This window comes from Haplochromis burtoni, unplaced genomic scaffold (assembly GCF_018398535.1).
Source record: "Haplochromis burtoni strain Fernald_Lab_line unplaced genomic scaffold, NCSU_Asbu1 Contig_73, whole genome shotgun sequence".
Taxonomy (NCBI): domain Eukaryota; kingdom Metazoa; phylum Chordata; class Actinopteri; order Cichliformes; family Cichlidae; genus Haplochromis; species Haplochromis burtoni.
This window is the reverse complement of record NW_024582434.1, coordinates 2356068-2377240: the sequence shown is the minus strand read 5'-3', so window position 1 is coordinate 2377240 and position 21173 is coordinate 2356068. Positions and strand designations below refer to the sequence as shown.

General features: G+C 37.7%; 1 protein-coding gene across 1 annotated transcript in view; it reads left to right on the top strand.

Annotated features, from left to right (window-relative positions):
* The window catches only part of LOC102290795 (prominin-1-A), a gene marked incomplete at its 5' end in the record, with an annotated part of 46585 nt that overhangs the window by 21456 nt on the left and 3956 nt on the right, over positions 1-21173 (top strand). Inside the window, 22 exon segments of the mRNA XM_014334156.1 lie at positions 1963-2192; positions 2609-2683; positions 2871-2934; positions 3302-3461; positions 3880-4032; positions 4252-4375; positions 5462-5565; positions 6319-6403; positions 9229-9375; positions 10408-10479; positions 11055-11147; positions 13795-13812; positions 14341-14394; positions 14478-14558; positions 14642-14710; positions 15682-15771; positions 16146-16261; positions 17022-17045; positions 17477-17545; positions 19038-19138; positions 19356-19395; positions 20552-20584. Of these exon segments, the coding sequence (XP_014189642.1) occupies positions 1963-2192; positions 2609-2683; positions 2871-2934; positions 3302-3461; positions 3880-4032; positions 4252-4375; positions 5462-5565; positions 6319-6403; positions 9229-9375; positions 10408-10479; positions 11055-11147; positions 13795-13812; positions 14341-14394; positions 14478-14558; positions 14642-14710; positions 15682-15771; positions 16146-16261; positions 17022-17045; positions 17477-17545; positions 19038-19107 (1898 nt within the window).

Sequence of the window (21173 nt, the reverse complement as noted above, 5' to 3'; positions counted from 1 at the left end):
TGAATATGTAACTATGAGAGTACCTTGTTTTCTTTTTCTCTTGTTTTTTAAATTCTGAATTACAACTAGATGCTGTGTGGATGTTTGACCCAAATATATAGGCTTGCACCACATCAGCAAGAAAAGATGAAAGATCTGTCAGTAAGCATGAAAAAAGTAAAGTTGGTAAAATGTCTGGCCATTGGCATGGCAGTGATTGTACTGTAATTTGGGTTTTTAATATTCATATCCTTTTGGGTTTCTGTTGGGTTTGAGCCAAGTTGTCAAAGCTTTTTGTTATTCACTGAGAATGCAGAGTGTAACAAGATAGAAAAAGGGAATACAGAACCAAGAGATATATACTACTACAATTAAAAATGGTGCTTAAGCGTCCATCTATGGCTTCACAGTGTTGCTAATCGTGCCACTATGTGAGAGTGTATTTACCGTTTCCTCTTGTTCACCTTTTATGCCTCTGTTCAAGGATGCTAGTGTTTTTGTTTTCTTTATCCTGTTTAATTTTAAGCATCCTCTGCAGGCTGCTCACAGACTCTATACTAACACTGTCTGCTGTCTTACAATGAACCCAAATGCATGGAAAAGCGTCATTTACTGAACAGCGACATCTTTAATAATGGCTCATATTATTCATAGCATTCCTGTTTGCTTAATGTTCGCCAAAAGCGATTCTGTTGCATGCAGTGCAGTTAACAGTGTAATTTTAGATGCTAGAGATTCACACTAGTATATGAGAACACTACAGACACACTCAAAATGTCAGACCCCATTAGCTTGGACGAGAAACTCAAAAGATATACTTGGATCAGGCCTGGGCTTTACTAGGGATACACCGATTGTGGAGTTTGGGCTGATAGTAAGGATTTCTTAGTATGTGCCTGGGAAACAAAGTACAGTTTTAATATCATTGTGCTTTATTTAAATAATTCATTGTTGCTGACTTTTACTTCAACTACATTATATTTTGAAACAAACATTGTACTTTGTACTCTATACCATAACATAACACTTGAAATGCTTAGTATTTTGCAGATGTTAACTATATAAAGTCACTAATATATAATGTTTTATTAATATAGCTAAAGTTACCTATTACTATATTAGCAATTTAAATAACCTCCAGCTGAAACATTAAAATGAAATACGCATTAATGTTTCAATAATTATGATCCAATGATTCAAGCAGCATAATGTGTTCTTTTGACATTGTAGGATTGTGATTTTAATTAGGTAAAGGGTCTTAATAGTTCCTTTACCACTTAGCAAAACAGTTATTTAATATGAAACAATTTTCTTTTCCTACGTAGTCCCATTTTACACATAATGCTTTTTATAACAGTGTTCAGTGTTGCACACAAGCATGAAAAATCATGCTATATCTGTTTCTAAGCTGTATTTCTGCTATTTGTGGTCAACCATTCTGATTTCCTCTGGCCTCCACTGCCTTGTTCTGGTTACCCGATTTGTGTTACCAATACACTGTTTAAAAAAAGCAAAACAAAACAAACAAAACAGCTCCATACTTCCTCTTCACTGATGAAATCAAAGGCTGTCTAATATCACACATTTACTGTTACAGTATTTTCCAGAAGAGAACTGAAAGATTCATATAAAGTATTCATGATCCATTGAGTCATCTGAAGCCAAACCACATAGTAGTATCCAATGGGAATAGAGTTAATCGAAAAGCCCTACATGACAACTCCTTTAATTTAAAATTTTCCCTCAAGATAACTAGTGAAAAAACACCTTTATTTTTATTTTCCTGAGGATATAAGACAATCCAGCTGACTTTATTTACATTTTGGAAGAATATGTGACTGCAGCGAGAACAGTCCCAAAAACAACTGTTCTTCATTTTTACTTTTTAGGTACTTTGCTTTGGGCATTTCTCCTTTATTGGTTTTCCCCTCATATATTAAACCCAGTTCACTTGCCATGTCGCTTGTGGTCTCATTATTTCAGCCATGCGAGAAACCAAGGAGGCCTTGGAGAGCGTTAATGCATCTCTGGAGGTGCTTCAGGATGGAACAGGGAAACTGAGCCTAAACCTGGGCCAAGTCCGGGCCAGCATCAACCACACCCTAAATGACACTGACTGCCATGATGAAGACTCGGATGCTACCACAGCCCAGCTATGCCGCAACATTCGCCAGTCGCTGTCCCAGCTGCAGATCAGCTCAAATTTCACACGGGTACAAAACTGAATGAAGCAAATTCCAATACAAAGCTTTATACTGCAACTGTGGTGCTCTTTTTGGCACATGTTTGTAATAAAATTGTTCACACTTAAAAATCAGGCTTAAGTACTTTGGGCTAATGGATAAGTTCAACGTTTTCTGCGTCTGTCTTAAAGTAATCATCTACCTTTCTATATTGACCCTAAAGATTATGCATTATATTAAGCATTAGAAATAATTATTTTGTCCCATTGTTTCTCATGCAGTGTGCTGCACAGTGAAATACAGCAATGGAAAGGTTTAGGCTATTTTTTTAAGGAGTTATTTGAACTAGTGAAAAAAATAGATTTCTGAACAGCAATCAGGAATTGTTACATTTTGATAATTTCTTATTGCAAATACTTATCAAAGCTGTGTTTTTCACTTGTTAGCTACCCGATGTGAATGCACAGCTGGAAAAGATGAACGGTGTATTGAAAACAGACCTCAGCGCTGTCGTTCAGAGGGTGAGCATGAACCACATTAATTGGACTGAGTTTTTTTGTCTTCCAGTCTATTTTCTGATGTATTTTGTCAGTTTTCTTGTTTAGTTGTTCATCTTTAGTTCCTGTTTTTTTTTCTTTCAAATGCAACCAAAACCGCAAAATGGACAAACACACTTGGTGTTCCTTCTTGCTTTTCCTCCTTTCACAGGGCTTCTCCTCTTTGAATGACACGCCGCATATGGTGATTGAACAGACCAGAAGTGTTGTTGAGAGTAAGTGGCTTTTGAACCGATGTTTTTCTGAAATCAAACACAAAAGTTAATAACTCTTGATATATGTTATTACAATAAGTGCTTATATAAATGAATGGATTTTTGTGTTCTCCTTGCACTCTCTGCGTTTCTCTTTATGTTTCATTTGTTATGTACTGTAAGTTTGTTTCTTGTAGCAAGAATGGGGCCTTTTTGAATTGCACAGATTTCACTTTAAACATTTGTTGATATAGTAGTCTAATTCAATGTTAAATTTCAATCCTGGTTAATATTTTTCCCAAAAATGGTAAAACTGATGAATTTATTTATTTTTCAAGTATCTTTACACTCTTCATTTTTTCTGTTTTGAAAAAATGATTTCTCTCAGGTGTAACAAATTTGGTGGATAGCATTGGCAATAACATCAGCAGCTTTTCCAAGGCATTCCCAGTGCAGAGCTGCCTGTCCAACTTCACCATCTTCATTAACCATGTGCACGCCAAGATTGAAGACTACTACCCAGAAATTGACAAAATGGACTTCTACAGGTATTCTTCTTCACTTCACAAAGCATATCTGTGTATTTATAAGTGCTTTGCATAAAAGGAAAACCTCTAAGGGTAAAAGTAAAAAAACATTTTTATTAAATAGAAACTATCATGTAAATGTGCTGAAACGAGGTAACTATATTAATGAAATATGCCTGATGTTTGACATTTGTCTTGCTTTATGTTTTTTCTCTTTTCCTTTTTAGTAAGCTTTGTGTTCTATTTTCATTGTACCCATCCTAGTTTCTGTGCCTATGTGCTTTTTTGGCTGTATAAGCAAGTGGAGCAAAGCTCTCTTTCTCGAGGATGCTTTGACAGTTTGTTGATATAAACCACAGTGGGAACTGTGCTTATTTATATTTTGGTAAACCACCTTCTGTGAGATCTCTAATAGTTTGGCTTTGCCTGCTGCCTTCAGGTGGATTGGCTGCATTGCTCTTTGTTGCATGGTGGTCCTGGTCCTGGCCTTCAACTACCTGGGCCTGCTGTGCGGCACGCTGGGCTATGACAAACATGCCTCACCTACAACACGGGGCTGCATCTCCAATACAGGAGGAACGATGCTTATGGCGTAAGTCCAGTATGCAAAGTGTAAAAAGCTGCCACAACTCAGGTTTATGTTGCTATTTTACAAGTACAACTGTAGTATAACTGTACATGTTCTAGTAGTTTTTACAGTTATTAAAACTGTACTATGACAGACAGCTTGTTTCACTATAAAGCTACAGTTCACTGTGTTAGAATTGTACACATCAGCTGTACCACAGGGACTATTTGTTCTTCTCCACAGTGGAGTTGGATTTAGCTTTCTCTTCTCCTGGGTACTGATGGGAGTGGTGACCATCATTTTCCTGGCTGGAGGGAACATGGAGAAACTTGTGTGCGAACCATTCCACACCAATGAGCTTTTCAAGGCAAGTCATGCAATGATAAGGGAGATAAAATGTAAACAGAGTGTTTTTTGATTGTGTAAAAGTGGATCCCACACATAAAGCATACAAAGGGCCCTGCTTTCAAAGATTAATATATATTATTAAATAAAAGTCCTACTTGAAGAGTAAAAGAAACATTCTATATATTTTTCTTTGAAAACTGACTGTAATTCATAGAAAAATCCAACGTGTGTATCTGTGTGATACAACTAAAAATGTAAATAGTGAACAAAGTGACAGTCTCACTTTAGCTTCATACATTCAGAAGTGAATATTTTCAGACACAGCACACTGTGATCTCTCTTCATTACCCACTGTGGTGAAGCTGAGGCCGGCATGTGCTTCGTAATAGTGTTTAGTTTTTGTTTGGGTGGTTGTGACATTTGGTGTAGATTAATCTGTTTTAGCTTTACTGGGCAGTCCTCTCAAAAACGTGTCCATGCATTGTTAGCAGTGCAGAACCAATGTGTCATTTTCATTCAGCTTCACTCCACCCCGAGTTATAATTCTGAGATCCCACAGTCTGGGAACCACTGGCACAGATAATTGTTAGTATAAGCACACTACATAAAACTTGGTGTCCCTTAGGTGGGCTCATTGGAATAGCATTTGCTACCAGTTGTCAGGGGCAAGCTGTTATGTGCATTAAGTCTGAATGCATCTGCACTCAACCCATCCATAATTCAGAAGATCTAATTTTGCCTCAAGTTTAAAAAACAAATAAAGAAATGGGCAAAAAAAGGCTGAAATATTCTGCCATTTTTCTTAATTTATGGTGCATCGGCACTCATGAAAGAGAACGAAGTTTGTCAGATTTGGAGCGGGTCTCTTAAGTAATTTATAGAAGTTTCTGCAAATGAAATTCATTTTCAGCATTTTCTTCTGTGCCTCCATGATTGCTCTTCTCGACTTTCTTGCCGCCTCAGTGAGGACGAACTGCATCGTGGATGATGATGTGCATTTGTTTCTAATTTGAATTTACAATAATGAATTTACTGATGGATTCATTTTGCTTCTCCATAGGAATTATTGATTATACATCCTGTTTCCTGCTCTCTAATTCACCAGGTTGTGGATACTCCATATATGATCAACCCAGAGTGGAAGAACTTCATCCCTGGCTACATGTACAACGACTCTGAGCTGAAGTTGACAACAGAGAGCTTATACAGGCAAAGAAAATGATTTTTTGTGTATTTAGATGACACTGTCATGCCATTATTCTCACACCCTTCTCCACCTGTCTTCTCTATATTTCATGCATACACTAGGTTACAACAATATGAATGATTTTTTTTCAGCAAGACAACCCATTTATCTAAGTATAGTCTGCAAAATTAATCGATGATGCTGTTTTTCATTTGGCTTAGGGTCAGACATCAAGCATGTGACTGAGTATCTTGTTTCCATTGATGGAGATGCAAATGAGAAAGAAGGAGAGGGTTACTATTAACCTGGCTTTGCTAATTAGGATCGTTTTTTTTCTACGCTGTCTGCACTGCTTTTCTGTAGCCCCTTTCTTAGTGATTACACGAGCTTTCATCATCTTCCTGCAGTGTGATGCTGCACATTCTCAGTATACTGGGATGGCAGATTCATCGTCACCATTTTCAAACAGAATGTGTTTTCAAGTTTTCACACTTTATAAAGCAAGTCTAAGATATGTGGCTACCTAAATGCTTTCAAGGCATTTTTAGCTTTAATATATTTGCAAACATTTTAAGCTTTTTGTGAATAATACACTGTCTCTCATAAATGGACATATTAGTCATGTACTTCCAGTCAGTTTCACTTGGTGGCAGCAAATATTTTTACTATGATAGAAAGTTACATATTGATATTTCTCTTTCTCTCTCTCTCTTTCTTTTATTTCCCCTTTCTGATATTTCTGTGTGTATTTGTTTTCGTGTACTTGTCTTCATTAGTACTTGCAAAAAGAACCAAGGCATCTACTCTGCCATGCGTCTGGACAAAGTCTTCAATATTTCCTCTTACCTGAACACCACAGTGGTTAGTAACCTTTACGTACTCTGTTGTAGTTATTATTATGATAGGATGCTGTCTTATAATAGCTGAGCAACTAAAATAGCTACTTTTTTTCTCCTAAAGTGTTATACACTTTACATTACCAGTTCATATAAAGATATATGATATTAACCTTTAATAGGACAAATTTTAATCAGCTGAAAAAGAATAACTCTGATGTTGCTCACATATCAGGGTAAAGTCAGGGTAATCTTTGTCCACGTGTAACATTTTCTCTCTTCCCTCCCACTCGCAAAACATAATAAAACAGCTCTATTAAAAACGACTCTACAGGAAATAAGGTCCCAGACATCTGCAGTCAAGGCTGCATGCAGTACTTCATTTGCATTACCTTATAAGTTCTTAGGTCCCAAACTAAAAGGGATGCTGACAGCTGATAATTTCAGCATGCTTTAGCCCTTAAGTCAGTGTATGCCTGTGTGACATTATATTGATTTAAGCCAGGCATTTCTACATTCAGCACTTTCCTGACACTTGGCACAATTGCCTTGACTCATTGTCGCCAACAGATGATATGTTCCATGCGGCTTCTGGATATTGTTCATTTTTCTTCATTAAAGCCTGAAAAACTTTCTAAAAGTCTGACACTTTTTTATTCTGTTAATTTACCAATCATACAAGCTATAAGCAGCAAATCTAAAAAGTCCCCCCCCCCTCCCCCATTGTGAATATACATCTATTCTAAGGAGAGCTTCCCTCATTTAAGCTAACATGCTTGTTATCACCATAGTAACTCTAATTTATCTCACTGTATAAATGCACAGCAGTTTCTCACATGGCTCTAGGTTGTATGCAGCATGGGTGCTAACTTTAACACCAAATGGTGACATGAAATATTATATTTATATAGTCTATGATATATATACCTTTGAATTGATCATAAGTATTCACATTTCAAAATTCATTACAAAAAAAAGTTTTTTGTTTTTTTTTTTGTTTTTTTTTTGTGGCCTGTCCCGTTTGGCTCTTTTGCCATCAGAATTGTTGTCTAAAGGCAAAGAAAGATGCCCAACGGATTTACTTTACCAAACTGACCATCCCAGCCTTGCCGTAATGGTCCATTTGATTCACCTTTTATTGTTTATTTTATTTTCACTTACTGAATACGGGACAGACTTGACTGGGGGAAAGAAGGGGAGAAAGAAAGAGGGAAAGAGAAACAGCTGAGAAGAGGGACGGGGGAGAAGGGCAAAAGACAAAAACCAACAGAACGGGCAGAGAAAAAGAAATGCATATATCAATCACCTGGATCACCTGCTGAGAAAGAAAAAAGAAAGCAAGCAGAAGAGAACAAGAGTAATAGAATAAACAACATCACAATGATATATGGGAATATGACAGTAAATACTAAATATTAAACATTATTGTGCAGCACATAAGATCAACAGAACAGTGTGCTTTGAGGTAGGAGCCAAAAAGGGTGTAGTTTGTGGGTGTGACCACCCGTGTGTACACCTGTGAGCATGGACGCGCTTGTTTTTTGTTTTTTAAAAGGTTCCTTCATGTAATAATCTGCTAGAGGGTGTGGGGGGGCCACAGCCCCGTCCTCCAGGGTATGAAGCAGGTATGGAGGAGATCAAAACTCCAGACATCCAGAGGCCCCCAGAACACAAGAGACCAAGGAAGACCAACAGAGGGGCAGCCGCGCCACTGTCCCGGAAAGAGCTGAGGAGAGTCCCAGATGAGGGCTCACTCAGCAGCTGCGGAGCAGAAGCCAGGGGGAGTTACGCGCCCGTGAGCTCCGCCGGCAGCCAGCCGCGCCTGAGTGACCGAGCCCCAGGCCGAGAGGCCGGGGGCACCCCACCTCCGAAGTGGCCCGGGCGAACCCCAGGCTCCAGGCCCCGATAAGCGGCCGCCAAGGAGTGAGCCGGTGTGTACCTGGACGCCCATCCCCGGACACAAAGAACCACCAACGCACCGATGTCTGAGGGGGTCCGCCACTGGCAGGGGAAGTGGTGGTAGGGGGAGATAGGCCTCCAAACCTTGGAGGGCCTGAGATGTCCCCAGAGACAAAAAAAAGTTTTAAAAAAATTAATATTTTCAGGCAGTAAATGGGGGTGTCATTGGCATATGTGGATTCAGTGTATGGAGTGTTGCGCAGCTCATCTCTTTGTCGAATTTTCTATATTAAATAAAAGTTGTGCAACCCATCACATGCAGGACATTTCTAGTGTTATTGGAAACACATAAACATACAACCATGTCATCTGAGAACAGCTTTTATTGTCAGTATTTTTGGTCTGGTTGTCTTTAAAGTGCCATAAAACAACAACTTCTTTTTTGGTTGTGAAATTACATATTTCTATTCACGACATCCTTCACGAAAATCACACTTGCCAAGATATGTCTCTGTACGGCTATGGCTTTGCTTTTTGGGACAACAGTCCTTAAAGCATACAGTCCAGTGCAAGCAAAAGTACTCTTACTATTTAATGTTAAATGAAAGGATTATGTAGAGAAATGTATGACTGGGGACTGTAAAACAAAAAAAATTAAGAGAAAACATCACTGGTATATGTAGACTTCCATCCAAACCACATCTTTAAGATTTTGGGTCGCTCGTGTGCCAACATTTGTTTTGTGTTTTTGGAAACCTTTCATTATTTTCATGTCTATACAGTCACAATACTGGAAATTTACTCAAAGTCCTAAGATTACCAGATTGTCTTTTTTTCTGATGTTATGTCAAGAAAATTGGAACATACACATAAAATATGCATGAATAACATTTAATATATACATTCTAGAACAACTAAACAAAAAAGTATTTTATATCTTTGTGTTAACAGTTCACAAAGGATGTGGTCAGTCAGCTGGACAGTCTTAAGATTGACTTGAGAGGCATAATCCTGTTGGAGGCAGAGGGAAGGCAGAACCTCCTGGATTTCTCTGAAGCAGGGCTGTCAGAGATCAACTACGCCGACTACCTGGAGGAGGTGACGCATCAGCACAAGCATACTGGAATGAGCAAACACATCAGCGGGAAAGAAAAAAATGTGCAACACAAATAAATCCCTTAAAATATGCATGAATGAAGGGGGAAGGGCATAATTGGATAATCAGGCACACAAAACCACGCAGGAAGTAGTGTGGTTTTGTGTGCCTGCAAGGGACAGGCCAGCATACACAACAAAGACAAGAAGCAATACACAGAAGGAGACACACACAATATTTGTGTAAAACAGCTACACAACCAAGGTATTTCTTTGTGATTACTAGACTGAATTGTTCTGTAGATGCACCGGTTTATCTGAGAAAGCACAATCCAAGTAGAAAGAGTGGGGAGTCAAATAATAATGAATTGTTATAAATTCTTACATAATTACACACAAACATATTTCAGCTGTGCTTTAATGGTGTGCTACCAGAAATAGCTCACTTCTGTGGGCGCAGTCTAAGAGGCACCTCCACTGCTGTCAGTTAACATACAACAGGCAGCCATGCTTCGCCTGATAAGAGCTTCAGTGTGATACAGAACAGTGGGTTTCGTCGAGGACCACTGCAGCTCAATTATCCAAAGGTGATCCTGCCAAGGCAAAGAGGATGTAGGAACAGGCAGGGACTTGGCATTCCATGTCTTGTCTAACACAACCCGTCAGGTTCACTTAGAATTATTTCCCCAGAGTGACTGAAAATAAAATAAAAAAAGCTTTAAAGACTGACTGATACTCAACGCACACACCCTGCAAAAGTCAAGCTGACACATTTTTATGTGCAGCATGTCTCTCTGCTGTCTGTTGGAAATAATATAAGTGACAAAAAGTTATATTAAATAGCTTTCTAGCGGTCTAATTGACTGGAATCTGTGCAGTTGAAAAGCTGCTACAGAGGAAACTACAGGATGAAGGTGAAAATGTAGCTAAAAGAAAAGGAGTGGACAAAAAAACATCTTTAATTTAACTTTGCTACTATAAAGGAAAACAACCTTACTTTTTATATTTTGTTCTCTTTTACTTTGATGTCTTTAGGTGAATAAGGGGGTCACTGTAGTGGATCTACTCTCATTTGCCAGAGAACTGGAGGCCCAGACAGACCTGATGGTAAGAATCTGACTTTTATACAAGCACCCAGTAGTGGTTGTATAAAGTGTTTTCTTTTGTGTGTACACTGATTTAATTTGCTTATGTACTTACAATGCCACAGGAGCACTTGATGGCAAAAAATGAAAAGAAAATACGTGTGTTCTTGCTCTCTAAGCTCTCTTTCAACGGCTCTGCCTGAACAAATAAAAGCTCTCAATGATGTGTGACTGCCGTCCATTGCATTTAGGGCAGCACAACATGCTCATTCACTTTCAATTTCTAAGTCCATTAGGGTCCTGTAGAAAGATGGAGTTTGTAGTTAGTTGATTTTAGAGAAAGGGGCTTTTAAAGAGATTTTAATCTAAAGGTCCCATAAGTTTGTTGTCCTGAAGTAAACCCAGCTGTTCCGTAAATTCAATAATTTGATTCCTCTCCTGGATGAAAGGGATAAAGAACTATATTCTAATGTACTGTTATATAAAAGGCAAGGAAAAAATTAAGAATGTATAATATATGTGCTTCAATTCCATCTAAGCCTTTGATATATTTATCTTAATATATTTCAAGATTGTGTGGTTGTTTGTGCGTTTCAGCCCAAAAGTAATCTGCAGTCTGCTCTGAAAGGCCACGTTAGCACTCTGCGGCAGATCCACAGGCAACAGATCGTCCCAATGGAGCAATCCATGGTAATGCCCTACTGTGTTTCTCTGTTTACTATTGAGATAGCTATTTCTGTTTTCTGCTTAGATTCATTTAGTTATTCTCTTTGAGGAAAGATTCGTCCTACATCATTTCAAAACTATGTGCCAGTGGTTGCTGATTTAATTTGCATTAATTTGGTGTATTCAGTTGTCATGGTTGTTTGTCTGCCCCTCCCTTCAGACAGGAATTGATATGACTTTCAGGTGAATTATAGAAGTGATAAAAGTATGTATTAGATGCATTTATTGGTGTGTGTTTATTTAAGTTAGTTTTAGTCAGTAAGTATTACAAGCTAATCTTCATTTTAACTAAACAGTGGCCAAACTTTAAAAAATGAAGAAAAATGAATTAATTAAGAGGATGGGGAAAGAAGCGGAATAAGATATAAGATATTTACTTGACAAAAAACAGGGTGTCATTATGGTGGCAGCATCCTATATATCCTATATATTGTTTACTATGTATATATTGTGTGATCATAAACAAAAAATTCAGTTCTCTTAAGCTCTAAAGAATATTTAAAATCTTTCGGTCCACTGTCTTTACTTTTCCCACCTCAGTGGGTAGTTGATTTTAGGCTTTTTAAACCTGAGGTCCTACTTGCACAGGCCTATACTGTGTACTGGTTGGTAACTACTGGTCGGTAAGAAAAAATGTGCATTCCCCAGCAAGTTGGTGAATTGTTGCTGGAGTTTGCTGGCAGTCGCTTGGTGAAATGGGTCACGTCATCATTTGCTTTCAAAGTATATGTCGTGCCTTTTGAAACATTTTGGTTTCCAAGATAGGCAGACAGTCTCCATTTCCAATTTGTGACACACTTTTTCAAGTGTCATTACCTTTTAGTGGTTAGCCTCATGAGTGTCTGCGGACCATTTAGTGTCCTCCATGCAAAGTACCATGGACTGCTAGTGATATAACATATCACAACACTGAGGTAGAGCAGGTCATCTACTGATCAGAAGGTTAATGGTTCGATCCCTGGCTCCTCCAGTCTGTATGCCAAGTATTCTTGGACAAGATACCAACCCCAAATTGCTCTCCGATATGTTCGCACTAAGAAACTTAGAAGACGGTGCTTGTGTGATTGGGTGAATGCACCATGTTGTATAGAGCGCTTTGAGTACTCCAGGAGAGTAGAAAAGCGCTATATGGGAATCAGTCCATTTACAAGGAGGAGTTTGTTGCAGCACCCTTTTTACAACCTATTTCATACAGTAACCTCGAGTACCAATCAGTCAGACTGGGGATCGCCAACTGGTCTCTAGGCCTGTGTTACTGACGCCTAACATAACACTTTGCCTGGTGCCAAAATACAGAGACATAAGCAACCAGTGGCTAGTTGAGCTACATATTTTACTTGGGACTAGGGCTGGGCCATATCATACCGTTCACGGTAATACCGGTATAATGTTGGGCAACAACAAGAAAATGAAATATCGCGATAGAATTTGGGTAAAACGCGCATGCGCGGTGCCTTTGTTTTCATACGCACATGGGAAAAAGCATGCCGGCGGCGACGGAGAATGAGGAGGGCGAAAGCGGATCGTTGAATGAAACGGATGAACCAGAATTGGTTTGTAAAAATGCTGCAGCTTCAGTGGTGTGGAACTGGCACACTTTAAATCAATCCTTTGATTTTTCTGAGAATCGACAGTGGCCCTTTATAATCCCGTGTGCCTTATGTATGAATTCTGGTTGTGTTTACTGACCTCGAAACAATTTTATGTCGTACACGGCGCTCGCAAATCTGTCAAATGTTTTAGTACGACTTTGCTAAGCTACGAACCCGCACCGCTTGATGGATTGTCGGAGCAATACGGCTATCGTAGGCAGGCGCCTCGCGGAGTGATACGTACTGTGCTTCAACATAATATTACCGTATTGTGTGTGTATAACCTCTTTTTAAGTTTTGTGGATATTATACGTGGTTATGCTGAGGATATGTCGGCCAATTTCCACTGGAAATGCCTTTTGGTTAAACTGTCAGCGAAGAATTTGCATTTGCACTGTTAAATTTATATATAACTTTAATGCACATAAAAAACAGCTGCTTGTTTAAGTGAAAATACATTGATGTTTTTGGGGGTTTTTGCACTACTAAAGTTGTGGAGTTGTAAAGTATTTTGTCTAGTGTCAATTATATCGTCGGTTATATCGTTATCGCAAATTTACAAATGTATATCGTGATAAATATTTTTGGACATATCGCCCTGCTCTACTCGGGACCACAACAGAGCTAAAAGACATGAGCCCTGTAGATTTATTTTGTTATAAATGACTATATCGATATGTGTTAGATGTCAGGATCCCAAACTCAAAGCTACCAAGTAGGAGTATTTTCTGTTAACATTTGCAAATATATATTTCAGAGAATTACATAAACCTTGACAGAGATAAGACATTTATATGATTCATTTAATATAATTTAAATGGGAAATTCTGACCCTCAGGCATGTGTCATCTAAGACATGACTGTGAAAAACAAATTAAATATTCAGTTTTATGCCATTCTTCTGAATAACAGCAATTATTTACAGCTACAAGCAGTTCAGACGAGCAGTGATATTCTTCAACACAGATTTTTACAGCTGCTTTTTTTTATGTTGTTCTTTTTCCTCTTTCAACTTCAAGAAGTATGTTAGAGCAAGGGTAAGCAGAAATGCGTTCGTCTTGTGTAATAAGTGTCCCCATTCGTTATGTGGAACATTAACAAACACTGACATCATTTAGAGCAATTTTATTTTATTTTTTTAAGAAAGAGGTGGGAAAAGTCCAATTTTAGGCTGCATTGTGTGTTTTTATTAAATGTACATTATACTCATGTACTCTGGTGTTATACATGAAGAGTTTTGTGCTAAAATGTCAGAAATATCCACTTAAAGAAAAGAAATGTTGTGTAGCAACCCTATCTACTTAGTCACTAGTGGAAGCAAAGGAAAGACCGGTTAGTTGTTGCATATGTTACAATTAATTTGCCTTTGAAGCTAACTGAATCATGTTTTTCTTTTCGTTGTGGATATTTAATTTTGGAACAGAACTCTTTAGCATGCAAAGATGTTATTCATCAAGTGTCGGTTGATTCTGGTTTCCATTTCTGTTTCACTGGCTTATTTTTTGAATGGATGTTATTAACCTCTGAACTTTGACCTTTATACTTAAAATTTTGTTGCTCTACAGAGTGCGCTGAACCAGAGTATGAGGTTCCTGGAAAGAACAGCCTCTGATCTTCCTGTAAGTAAAATAGTCCTCAAGTTTAAGTCAGAAATAATTTAATCATCATCATCTAAACGAAACCCGTTGTTTCTTCTCCGTAGAACAAAATCTTAGCTGTTCTTGATGCCATCAAAGCTGCGCAGTTCCTCATCTCGCAGAACGCTACGCATTTAATAAATCGGGTAACAGCTGAATTATTTTTCTTTGCTTTTATACTTGATTTGTATAAAATGCTGTACTTACATTGTGTCCTAATCTTCCTTAGGAGTCCAGAAAGTACACCAACACCATTATTGGCTACTTTCATCAATACATTGAATGGGTGAAAACATCTGTAAGTTTTGGTGTGCTAATTTGCTGTTTTTTCTAAGAAGGGTAAACAAAATTACAGTTTTGCAAAAAAGGTTGTTTGTTTGTTTTTTGTTTGTTTGCTTTTTTTTTTTTTTTTTTTTTTTAAGCAAATATCAACCTGTTACTGATCATTAAGAACCTGCACCAAGATTTAGATAGCACTTCCACAAACGATGAAAACTTCAATCAGCAAATATGATATTTATCATATCTGATATATAGTACACGGCTCATTCTTTGTCTTACTTCAGGAATGATGTAAAGCTCATATTAAATCTTTCTTTTCTCAGGCAGATTTAGATACTACGACACTAGAGAGCTGGACACACAAGACATTTTAGGTCTCAGGCTCTACAGTAGTCAGATCGCATTTAAATCTGCCTTTTACTTGAATCGTCTACATTGAGACTTTATATTGTCGACTCACATTGATTCTATTGGAATCACTTCAAGTCTTCCAATAAAATGTTTCAAACTACAAAGAATAAAATTCAGAAGGAATTACAAGAAATAATTCTCAGTAACACCATATTTCACTTGCTGGAATGTGAACATTCTGTCTCCCTTTGAAGGTGTGGGTCTATTTCTCACAGTGTTAATTTAGCCTGAAGCGAATGTTGCATTGCAAAACTTTGCATGTTGCATAAAGGTTTTGGAGTGTATAAAGAAAAGTCAAATATAACAGTTACGACCTCTATAAATTTGAGGAATTTGCTCTGTGGCATGTTGGTTTCTGCTTTAGTTAACTAAAGGAATGAAAGTAAAAAAAACAAGATGCTTGAATCATGAAGCTTTTCTGTTGATCTCAGAAGTCTCTTTTTGTTTGCCAAGAACACTGCAGGGAGACGTTGTGCAATTGTTTACATCTCCAAGACAGACTTTAACGTGCAACGTAATTGTACAGTGTTACTGAATCTGTTGTGTGTTGACATTTCCTGTTTATATCCTCTGTAGCTGGCTATGGAAGTTGCACCATGCAAGCCCTTCAGCAACATGGTGGACACAGCAGAAATCATGGCTTGCAGTTTCGTGGTTGACTCTATGGTAACAATATTAGAAGACAGAGCCTGTTTAAACAGACTTGTAACAGATTATATTTGGGTTAAAAAGTCTAACTGAGTAAAGAACGTTGATTCCCACTGTAAAAGTCACATCCAGTACTGTTTTGATGGATGGTTATGAGCATAGCAAAAGTGTGACAGTTTTAAATGGCTCTAACTGGAGCGACTACTGTCTATCTTAATCTATTATTCATTTGATTTATATAATGTCCTGAGGGAAGACATATTTTATATTACTTGCATAGCCTGAACTTTTGCATGAAATCTTTCCTCAGTAATAACAGAAGGCTAAAATAATTATGAATTTATATCCTGATGGGTTATCATTTCCACCCTAAGTACTTGCCTTTCCAACAGAACACTTTCTGGATGGGCCTGGGCTGCAGCACTCTCCTCCTGCTCCCGAGCATTATTCTAGCAGTAAAACTGGCCAAGTACTACCGCAGGATGGACACAGAGGATGTTTACGATGAGTGAGTATTTGTACATGCTCTTCTACTTTTCCCTTAAATGTATTTATAGTTTTCATATTAAATACCTAGTCAGTGTAAAGTTAAGTAACATCTACACTGCCCTGTGAATGTCCACATACTGTAAGACAGTTTATAATCTTTGTAGGAGAGGAGATATGTCACATTCTGATAAGGGTTGCAGGACATCCTTCTGTTATTTCTATTCTGTCTTTTCTATCTGCTTTGTGCATGTTGAGCTGCAAATCACATGAAGGAATCAAGTTTTTATTTTTTATATAAATATTTTAGCTGAATTTTTGGGGTTTATTGCAGTCAAATGAACTTTGAATGGGTCTTGTTTGTCACGTTGGCTCTACAAGTTTACAGTTGATTTTCTTTTCCTCCCTTTTCTCCTCTCTGTAGTTCCTCTGTTTCTGGGACTTGGCATTTCACTTTGTGATAACCATTTCTACTATTTCCATTTCCCACATCCCTTATTTAAACTTTCATTTTTTTCCCCATCACTCTCTATCAAGCACTTGGCACTTTAAAAAGAAGCATTGGCACATCTGTTTGTTTATTTTTCTTCTTTACACACATTTTTTTAATGTTCTTTGACTCTGCAGTCATACAGTAGTTTTTTCTATAACGTCTCGGATGATCAGTGGCGTCCCTTACTTTGTAATCTGACTGATTACAAGAAACTATCTGGTGCATTTCCTTTACCAACTTAATGACGTTATGTTGCTGGTTTTTTTTTCTTTTGTGTGTATCTTTATAGCCCTGAGACAATTCCCATGAAAACGTAAGATATTTTATCCACCTCCCTCTCCTTTTCAACGTCTCTCACTCTGTGCTTTTCTCTGATTCTTGTACATAGAACTGTTTACTAAATTCTTGGTGCTGGTTTGCATTTCTAAGCTTGGAATTGCTCTTATGGGTGGATGGTGTGGCTTCTTGTCATGTGCTACCTTTTGAAAAGTGCCCCTTACCTTTCATGAAGGGCTCTTGCAATCATTACCTTACAAGTCCACCTGTTTTTGTAAGTTATAGTGTAAATAACAACAACATGGTTTCTACTCCAAATATGTGTACTTCCTAACATCTTTGAAAAGTTTAGCTTCTCAAAAAAAAGAAAGCATTTGTATGCAAGCATTCCAGCATGGCGTATTACCTTACATTTTTCATCGCTCTTTTTTTGTTTTTGTTTTTGTTTTTACAATATTTTGTTTTCAGTATGGAAATTGGTAATAATGGTTATCATAGTGAGCGCTTACAAGGTATTCCTAATCCTATGATGACAAGGTAAACATTACATTAATCCTGTTAAGTGCATGTGATGGTGGAGGTGGAAGCATGCCGGAGGAGCTTGGCCTGGCATAGTGCAAGACTGCAGGGGAGCTGATTCATTGCATGTACACGTGTAGACATATTGAATATCTGGAGGTCATAAAATTGAAAAGTAATGGCAGCAGAAAACGTGAAAACCTAAAAAGGCCAGCAGAGTATTATCAACAAATTCTGTGATGTATTGCAGTATCTAGATTCTGTAGGATTAGAGGAGAACAGGATGGTAACGCCATGACTTCTGTGCAAGCACTGAGCAATGCAAGAGGTACTAGTGTAATTTAAAGGCTGGAAGTAAAGGAAAATGGATAGCCCGGCTTTGTGTAAGATGAAAAAAATCTAATTACCCGGGCCTCTAATGCTCAACTATTATGCAACACAACCAGTGTTGGAGGTGGAGGAGTATTCAAGTGCTTTACATAGTATTATTTATTAAGATACTAAAGTGTTGTGGTTGGTTGATGTAGTTTTTCTTCTTCCTCCACCTTTTAATGTTTTTAGTTACATGTTTAGTTAGGAACTGCTGCGATTGCTTTTCACTTTCTCATTTTGCCAGTTTTTTACTTTGTGTCTTTTGAGGAATATGTTACTAACTAGGCATGCTCTCTGTGCACACGTTCTGGTGGAGTGAAGAATCTTCCTCTTTCCTCTCGTTTAGAGTCAGCCAAAGTCCGATGAATGTACACCTGATCATTATGTTCAGAGAGAGGCAAGCATGTCAAGCTTTTGTGTGATGCTGGAAATGCTCCTTTTATTTGTTTTCCCTTAAACTAACAAAACATCTAATTGCATGTTATGTATTTTTAAGTTGCATTTGGACGAGGATGAATTTGGCCAACCAGCCAACCTTAACAGGAGCTATAGGCAGAGAGCAAAACGGCTAAATTACAGATGAGTCCAGTCTCAAGATGGTCTTTGCTTGTGCAGTTTTCCTCACTGTCCTACATTTCATATGAGATGCAGTTCATATTTCTTTTAAATACAAATATGAGATGGAATGAAACCTGCATTTTCCTTTATTTATCCAGTTAAAAGTCCAAGATCTAGCCAAAGCTCTCTAAAAAAATAAAGGGGCAGTAAGTATTCTACAACCTGATGACCTTTCTCTGCTGTTCGGAACAGTCCAGGAGATGGAAAGATTTTTGCATCAGTTTTTGGTAATCTGAAGGTATTATCAATAACAACGGCAACAGCCTCGTAAAATACTACATTTCTCATTTGCAGTAATTGTACTTAATGCCTCTTTAATTGGCCGTCCAGTTTAACTGAGTCGATATCGATGCAGCTGTTTTGCTCTCTGCCTTGTGAGCCGCTCGTCTTTTTTCCTCTTCCATTTCAAATAAATGAAGAGGAGAAACCGGCGGCTTTACAAAACGATGATGGATTTGTTGAATTTTAGCTGTTAACGTTGTCTCCTTTTTGTGTATCTTGTGTGTTCTTGTGCTGGTAGCATCCCTACCTATGATACTATGAACAGGTTCCCGCGGGCCTCGGCTCCTCCGAGGCACATCGACTGGTGACAGAGCCGCCTCTTGTTCTGGCTCCTGAAAGGTACTGAAAAGCTAATGAATCAGACAACTGTTTCTCTAACATGATTTTTAATTAATCCTCCTTCTTTCCAGTCTCACATCTTTCCTTCTCACAGCTGCCATCTTATCCTGACGTTCTGTCTGCAGTAACTGTGCCATCGTGCTCTCTCCTGTTTTTGGTCTTATGTTTTTGTATTTGTACCTTGACCTAATTCTCTTACTGTAACACCTCTTTACAGCTTGTTTTAGTGCATTTCTGCTCACTGAAGAACCATCATGGTGAGAATGACTAATTTTGGAATCATTAACATCTTTATTCAGTGTGACTGCTTGCTTAGTCGGTGTGCTGTGTTTGTTCTCTGTCGCTTGTAAGTTCTGTTTTGTTTTTGACAAACGCTGCATTTATGCCTTTTTCGGAGAAAATGTTAAATGTGTCACAATTACAAGCCGTGAAATACATTCAGTCACTTAGCTTTTAAGTTCCTGAAACTGAGACGTGTGAATACAACAAAGCAGTGGTAACACCTGCACTTCTCTGATAAAAAGCTTGTGTTTTTAGTGGATATAATGTGCTTTTCTCCAAATATTTTATTCTCCTTGGGTTTCTTAATGGGACCTACAAAATAATAGGAGTACTTTTAAATTCTGTGCATTCTACTATGCCATCAACACCTCACACTGCTGCAAGCTGCACTTTTTTACAGTGTTACGTCTAGACACTTTATAATGGCCGTGTTGTTTTTTTGGACTGTATTGTACTGAATTGTTCCTAACTGAGTACTTGTGTCATGGAAAATCAGAACAAGCACAGAGAAAAGCTGCAGTATCTGAAAACTAGCTGATGCAATTTTTACAGTGATGTAAACTGCCAGCTGGGTAATGGCTAACATCACATGCTGGTAATACTGTTGCAGTCCAAGTGCTAGATGTAATGAATTGCACAATTAATTGTTATTTTCTTAATTTATTAAGTTTTATTTTATTTCTGAGAAAAAACTTATTTTCAACACTTGCAGGCTTTCTTTATTTTGAAATAAATATTCCTATTTTTTTATATAATTCTCACAGTTGCAGAACTAAAAAGGACCTGCTTTTATTCTCATTTTAAATTTGGTACATGATCATGATATCTTTGAGTTGCAGTTCATTAAATATCAAATTTTTTCCAGAATCATTTTAAATTCAAAAACAGGGAAAATGCTTTAAGCTCTGTGGAAAGCAGGTTTCATGCGAGTATTGTATCCACAAAAGGCTCGGTGTAGTCTTTAAAAATATTCTCTGGAGTATGACAGACTGTTTTTTTTTTTTTGCTTTACAAAGCAGCCAGAGCTCCATAAATCTCATTCAAGAAATGCAGTATGTTTTAAGTTATTTACTGAATTGTTTTAAAAAACAAAATCTTAATTCTCTTTTCTCTTAACATTTGTGTTCTCAGTGCCCTCCAAAACTGGAACTGAAATACGTCATAGTAGGTTTGCCTTTTTACTATTTTTACATTTTAAATTGAATCCACAGTGGCTTTATCAGCAGAATGAGTTTCGATTCCTGGATCAATAGTTGGTATTAAAGTAGTTCAGTACTGTTGCTGTTAAAGTGACAATTTAACAAGCAGCTTACACTCTGCAAATCCAATTTTCCCCAAAGGAAGTGGGAAAGTTTGCAAAATGAGTAGTTATAGTAACTTGACAGCTCATCACTATGAAGATAACAAAAATTCTTTTGGGCCTGGGTAATTTTTAGATCTCATTTATTTATTTATTTTTGAAAATGTTGATTTGTGCTATGTGGTGCAATGAGTCTATGTAGCTTCTTTACACTTTAAAAATAATTATCATTTTAAAAAGGACAGTGGTTGAGAAGAATGTGCACCAATCATCCATACGATTTAAACCCCTTATCATCACAGTGGCATCTGTCAAAAGATGGGCTATATTAGGTATCAACTGAACTATTAGTACTTGAAGTTGATGTTTAGAAAGCAGCCAAAATGAGCTGGCAATGCAGTGGTAGCAGTCTGGTCAGATTGCGCTACTACTGCTGGGATTGCAAATTGCTCT